At 40.2% G+C, this 6,892-nt stretch overlaps 1 protein-coding gene across 1 annotated transcript in view; it reads right to left on the bottom strand.

The window, feature by feature from the left end:
- Window positions 1-6,650, bottom strand: part of LOC114053698 (PRELI domain containing protein 3A-like) — a 29,367-nt gene extending 22,717 nt beyond the window's left edge. The window contains exon 1 of the mRNA XM_027876817.1: window positions 6,588-6,650. Within this exon, the coding sequence (XP_027732618.1) occupies window positions 6,588-6,619 (32 nt within the window). The 5' untranslated portion in view covers window positions 6,620-6,650. The remainder of the gene's footprint in view (window positions 1-6,587) is intronic.
- Window positions 6,651-6,892: the final 242 nt, after the last annotated feature.

A 6,892-nucleotide genomic window follows, 5' to 3' on the forward strand; every position in this document is an offset into this window, starting at 1 on the left:
GGTGAGCAAGGCAGCTACTCTCATTGCCCTAGGAATCACACTATGCTTAAAGCAAGCCCTAAAGAAAAATCTGTTATAGGTTGGCTATACAGTGGGCCAGATAGTCTGCAGTCTCTACCCCAAGAGTCACCTCTCTGCTTTCCTGAGGGAACCCAAAAGATGCCAGAGACCTTTTCCCTAGGGCAAGAGATCAGGTGTCCTAGTATAACTGATTTCTTCTTTCTACATAGCTGGGAAGCCTGAAATAAATCATGCCCTTGACCTGTTTAGCTAAGGTCTCTCCTTACAGAGCTTTCCTGTCAAGATTCCCACACAGTGGAAATCTAGAGTCAGTTCTCAATGTGCACAGTTCTCACCTGTCCCACTGCCTCAGATTTGGGTATGGGTGTCTCCCACTCAGTTCCATAGAATAGCGACAACGATTTCATGTATACATTCCATAAACTGCTACATCTTCCTTGCCCTGATCTCTCTACCCTTAGGATGGCAACTATAACTGACAATTCACTGTTCTCCTCAAGAATCCTTTAGAAAGGAGGGTAGGGCAGGATAAGGGCATGAGGGATATCAGAGGAAAATTTAGACCTGGTCCATTGTGTGGCAGGTTGTTGGAACACAGAGGTAACCCATTTATTGGAATATATATGTCATATCCACTACCTTTCTCTCCACTCACACAGACATCACCTTAAGGCAGGCCTTCATCACCTCTGTCCTGGACTCCTGAGACTGCTTAATTTTTCTCCTTAATTCAAAACTTTCCTCCCCATCTTCTACATAGTTGCAAAATTGATACTGCTAATTTGCAGGTCTGCCCATGTCAATCAGTCAACAAGCATCTATTAAGCACTTACTATGTTTAATGCCCTGGGACAAGCACTTGGAAAATAAAGACAAAAATGAAACAGTCCCTTACCTCAAGGAACTGAGTTCAAATTTGACTTTATACACTTACTAGCTGTGTGACCCTAGGCAAGTCACTTAACCTCTCTCTGTCTCAGTTTCCTCAATTGTCAAATAATAACAATAAAGGTTATTGTGAGGACAAAATGAATTAATATTTGTAAAGCACTTAACAAAGTGCTTTATAAATGCTAGCTACTACCTTAGTGATAATCTAATCCAACTCCCTTGTTCTGGTTTTACAGATGAAGAAAGTAAAGTGACTTGCCCAAGACTTCTGAGTGACAGAGCCTGGATCTCAGGGATTCTGACTCTAATGTGGTATTCACAACACCACGCTGCCTAATGTTACTTCTTTATGTTACCGCTATGGTCCTACGTGAATGATGAGTCTTATTTTTGAAAGGCAGGCTCTAGGGGTGTGCCACAGTCAACAATTATGAACTGGCAAGATTGTTAAAATTTTGGTGTGAGCATTTATATCACAGAAATTGGTAAACTCTACAAATCAAGGCTTGACTCATTGTTTTGTTGGTTGTAAAGACTTAAGAAAGAGATGGAGGAAATGTTAATAATGCAAATTAAACTTTAAAGTAGCTTTTCAAAGAGCCAATTGTTCAATATTTACCAGCATACCCCTGCCATAAAGTCATCATGAAGTAGATAGAATGTTGGCTTTAGAATCAGAAAGATCCAGGTTCAGATCCTATTTCTGATACGAACAAGGGGTTGGTATCTCTTCTCAAATCACCAAACTTCTATGTACCTTGTCCCTGGGATTTATCTAAAGCATATGCAGGTTATAATCTTCATTGGTACGATTTGAATTATAATGTTTACAGGATGAAATTAGCAAGGAAAGTCTGCCATTTAAAAAATGCTTAACCATCTCAAAACATGGTGAGATGACTGCTCTTGTCAGTTAGCTTTTCTAAAAGGTTCTCGATTTTTATCAAGACTTACTTTTCAGGTTATACTTGGATATGATTTCCAGGTCCCATGGGCTTTTCACATGAATATGAATGCCAACAAGGACACCTGACCATATCCAATTTCTTTAAATCTAATCTTTTTTTCTCTTTTCCTTCAGAGTAAGCTTATCAAGTACCAGTCAAATGTCTTTATAATAATCTAACAAAAACATGAAGAGAAAAATTCCAGAAAAACTAGAACAAAGAAATACCTATAATCTTAGAGAGAGAAAACTGAGGACTGTTAGTAGACCAAAATATCTCCCATGAACACAACCAGAAAGTTGTACTTTTAGTTTTTACTGTCATATAGAAAATGATGCTGGACAGCATTATGTCATTCATAAAACAGTCTTATAGAACAGAACATAAATGATAGTTCTTAATACGCAGCTGAGTGCATACCTGTCAAACTCCATTTAGCTTTTGTTCTAAAGCCGAACTCAATGACAAGACAGTCAGCTGAAACAATTTTCGAAATCATCAATAGTAACTTTGTTTATAACTAACAAATCACTTATACCTGTGACAAATATTTAAGATACTTCCATGATGTGTAGCAAAATCCATACTAAACTAAAATTAAACTCAATCAATCACTCAATCAAACTCAGTGGTTTTATGTCAGGAACTGTGCTAGCTACTGAGGATATAAAGACCAAAAAAAAGAGAAAATTCTTAATCTTGAATAGCCTACATTCCATAGGTAGACATAGAAAGTGATATGTACATATATGTACATATTATACATGCATATACACACATTTTTATCTATGTATACAGAAGAAACACAAAATAAATACAAGCCAGTTAATAAATAAGCATTTATTAAACACCTACTATGTGTTGGGCACTGCTTAGTGCTGGGGATACAAAATACAAAGTAATTAATTATAAGGTAGTTAGGGAAGAGGGTACTGGCAGTTGCAGGGATCAGGAAAGGCTTCATAAGAGGATGGTGCTTAAACTGCCTCTTGAAGGAAGTGAGGGATTCTTGAGATGGAGATGAGTATTCCAGGTATGAGGAAGACTCTATGCAAAGACATAATGGATGGAAATGGGTTGGAACGCGATGTGAGAGGAACAGAAAGAAGGCCAGTTTGGCTGGACTACAGAGCTTGGGAAGGCAAACAATGTATAGATTATGAAGACCTTAAAATGCCCCCAAAGGGGTTTATATTTTATCCAACAGGCAACAGGGAACCACTGGAAATTACTGAGTAGAGGAGTGAACTGGTCAGATCTTTGCTTAAGAAAAACCACTTTGGTACCTGTGTGAAGAAGGATGAGAGCGGGGAGAGACTAGAAGCTGAGAAGTCACTGGCATAGTCTAGGCAAGAGGTGATGAGGGCCTGAACTGTGGGTGCATTTGTGAGTAGAGAAAAGGTGTTGATACTGAGAGATGTGGAAGTAACTGACAAGATCTGGCAAACGGCTGCATATACAGGGTGAGGGAGAGTGAAGAGTCTGGAATAATGTCAAGATAACTAACACAGGGGACTGGAAGAATGATGGTACCCTTGATAACAGCAGGAAAATTTGGCAGAAGGGTAGATTTGAGGAGGAAAGATAGCCAGTACTGTTTTAGTCATGTTGAATTTGAGATGCCTATAGGATATATCCAGTGTAAGATGTCCAACAGGCTGTCGGTCATGCAAGACTGGAACTCAAGAAAGAGATTGGAGATGGAGATACAAATCTATGTGTCATCTGCATAGTGATAATAATTAAATATAGGGACCTGGTGAAGTCACTAATCATTTATTCAGCACTTACTATGCTTACATAACAAGAAATACAAAGACTATAAAGAAAAAACAAAACAATCCGTGCCTTCCAGGAACTTTCATTCTAATAATGGAAGCAATACACATGTGGGTGTATGTGTGTATACATACATATATGTGTATACAAGAATAACATGTAGATTTTCCATATATACATACATGTGTGTATGTTTTTAAACATATAAAATATGTATGGAGGATGGATTGGGGTAGGGAGAAACCTAAAACAGTCAATTAATAAACATTTAAGTGTCTACTATGTCAACTATGTTAGCACCTTGTTAAAGACACAAAGAAAGGCAAGGGAAAAAACCTCTCTGCTCTCAAGGACCTAACAATCTAATGGGGGAGACAACATGCAAATAACTAGGTACTAATAAGATACACACAGAACAAAATTTAAAAGGAAGGCTTCAGAATTAAGATGATTGGGAGAGGCTTCTTACAGACTACAGGATTTTAGCTGGGAATTGAAGGAATTCGGGGAATCTAGGAAGCAGAAATGAGCGAGAACATTCCAGGCATGAAGGAAAGAGAAAAACAGCCAGTGGAAATGCCTAAAGTTGGGAGATGGAGTATCTTGTTCAGGGAACAGTAAGAAGACCAGTGTCACTGGATCACAGGGTATGTGGGAGTTGGTACATGATGTAAGAATATTGGAAAGGTAAGAGGGTGGAAATAAGATTTGGCAGCCAATTGTATACATGAGGTGAAGGAGAGTGAGGAGCTCAGGATAACACATAGGTTGCAAATCTGAGTGACTACAAGAATGATATGTGTGATTGTGTGTTTGGGGTGGGTGGAGGGGGCATAATGAGTTCTGTTTAGGTAATATTGAGTTTGAGATATCTTATGGGATATTCAGTTCAAAATATCCAACAGATAGTTGGTGATGGGGGATTTTAGGTACAGGTAGAGAGTAGGGGTAGATATGCAAATCTGGAAATCATGTGCATAGAAATAATGGTTGAACTCATGGGAGCTGATGAGATCACCAAGAGCATAGAAGTAGAAAAGGGTCCAAGGCAGAGAACCTTGGGGAATACCCACAGATAAGGGGCATGGTGTGGATAATGATCCAGCAAAGGAAACAGAACATTTAACAGTGATCCGATAGGTAGGAGGAGAACCAGAAGAGAGTAGTGTCATGAAAACATAGAACAGTGTGGTCAACAGTTTTATGTAGTAATGAGATAAAAGAAAACAAAAGAATACAGACTGAGAAACGAGCTTCAGATTTGATAATCAAGAGAACACTGGTAATTTTAGAAGAGCCCAATTTTAGTTGAATTATGAATTATTTAGGTCAGAAGCCAGGGTTCAAATGGTCTACTGAGAGCCGAGGAAGTGTAGGTCTTTATAGGATTTGCTGATAAAGAGAGGAGGGATATAGGATAACAGTTTAGGTGGGTGATATGGACTGGTGAAGGTTTTGTTTTTTTTTTAAAGGATGAGGGAGTCATAGTCATAGGGGAAAAGAATCCTCTAGACAGGGAGAGATTTAATACAGGGTCAAGAAACAGCTGAAGGGGAAATATGCTTGAGAAGACAGAAAGAAATTATATCAAGGGTACATGAAGGGGTGGCCCTGGCAAGAATCACTTCATTATCAGAGACTAGGAGAAAGGAAAAGAGAATGTAGGATGAAGTCAAGGGGTTTTGAGATAAAAAGAAGAGAAGAAAAAGGAGCTCACTATATGTGGTCTCAATTTTCTCAGCAAAGTAAGAGGTGATAGATTAGAAAATATTTCATAAATTGAATTACTTCCTAGATTTTTAAATGATTTAAGTGTAACTATAATAGTCTGTAAAGCAGAAAAGCTATAAAGAGAATCATTTGTTTTATTTTTTAACAAAAGCTTTTTTGAGAAGAATGTTATTGCTGAGGTCCAGTTCATACACTTTCTATCACAAATGGGATTGCTTCTCATAACTTTAACAGACAATTTATACATTCTTACTCTTTTAAGGAAATACCATAACACAGTATTCAGGTTTCATGACTGGTGAGATTTGATTTCCAAAGGCAAATTATCATATCTTCTGATACATCTTCTTTCCTCTTTTCCTCCTTTCATTCTTCTAGTTTACCATTCCTTCTCCTATCTTCATTCCTACCCCCTGCTCCATTTCTCTACTCCTTGAGGATCAAATCAAGATAATATTTGCAAAGTTCTTAACAAAATGTCTGGCTCATAGTAGGTACTATATAAATATTATTATTATTACTGTTCTTCCTTCCAAATCACCTGAAACACTAAATTGTAATAAGGAATTATGATCTAGCATCATGAATACTGGCTTCCTTGCTTATTTATTGCGTCTGTAAAGGGTGGGTTCATCTGATTCATTTCCCAGATAGGGAGTGGGGAGTACGAACTACTTGACAGATCCTTTGACCTTGGTACTGAAGTTGTGGGCAAGCGTTTTCTGAAGAAAGTCAGATCTGGGATTCTGCCCTACTTAAACCAAGTCTTCCCCAGATCATTTTCAAATAAGCTGCAATCATGGGACTGAAATGAAGAGGGAACTAGGCCTCTCATTCCCTGGATTTGCTTTTTGGAGTATTAATAAAACACTAGCCCCTCTTCCCCAAGCCTTGTCCCTCCCGAAAAGACAAACGTTCAAAATTAACTGCCAAGCAGCTGCTCTGACTATAGGCACATCACATGCAAGATCCTTAATGTGGTCGGCAACGGGGAGAAATGCATGCCCTCATAGGGCATGAGACAGCTCACTAATACTTAATTTTTTTCGGGGGAAGGGAGCACTAAAGCCCTGGGCAAACGCCGGCTGAGCGCACACGCAGATACTCACGGCGGGCGGGCGCGGGTTCCCGAATCTCTTGAGATCCAACTTCCCCGGGCCCCAACTTGGCCACTCTCTGCACCCCACCCCCCTCCACAAGCCAGGGCTCCCTCTTTACCCAAACACGTGCTCAGAGCTCCAGATCTTCATCTTTCCCCTGCGGCAGCTCCAGGGGCCAGAGGCGCTCCTCAGCCTCTGCGCAGGGGCAGCAGCTTCGGAGCCCGGAGGGGCACCTCTCGGTCCACGACCCGCCGAACTGTGGGAGGCTGCCCTACTCTCCTGCACGCCACTCTCCCGCAACTGGGCACTGGAGCACTTGTCACTCACTCGGATCCGAGGGCCCAAGGGGCCGTCGTGGCATCTGCGTCATGCGCACCGTTTCTGAGCGTCCCTGGGTATTTTAGGGGCCCGAGGGAGGCATCC

This window comes from Vombatus ursinus, unplaced genomic scaffold, assembly GCF_900497805.2.
Source record: "Vombatus ursinus unplaced genomic scaffold, bare-nosed wombat genome assembly UNPS02014812.1, whole genome shotgun sequence".
Taxonomy (NCBI): domain Eukaryota; kingdom Metazoa; phylum Chordata; class Mammalia; order Diprotodontia; family Vombatidae; genus Vombatus; species Vombatus ursinus.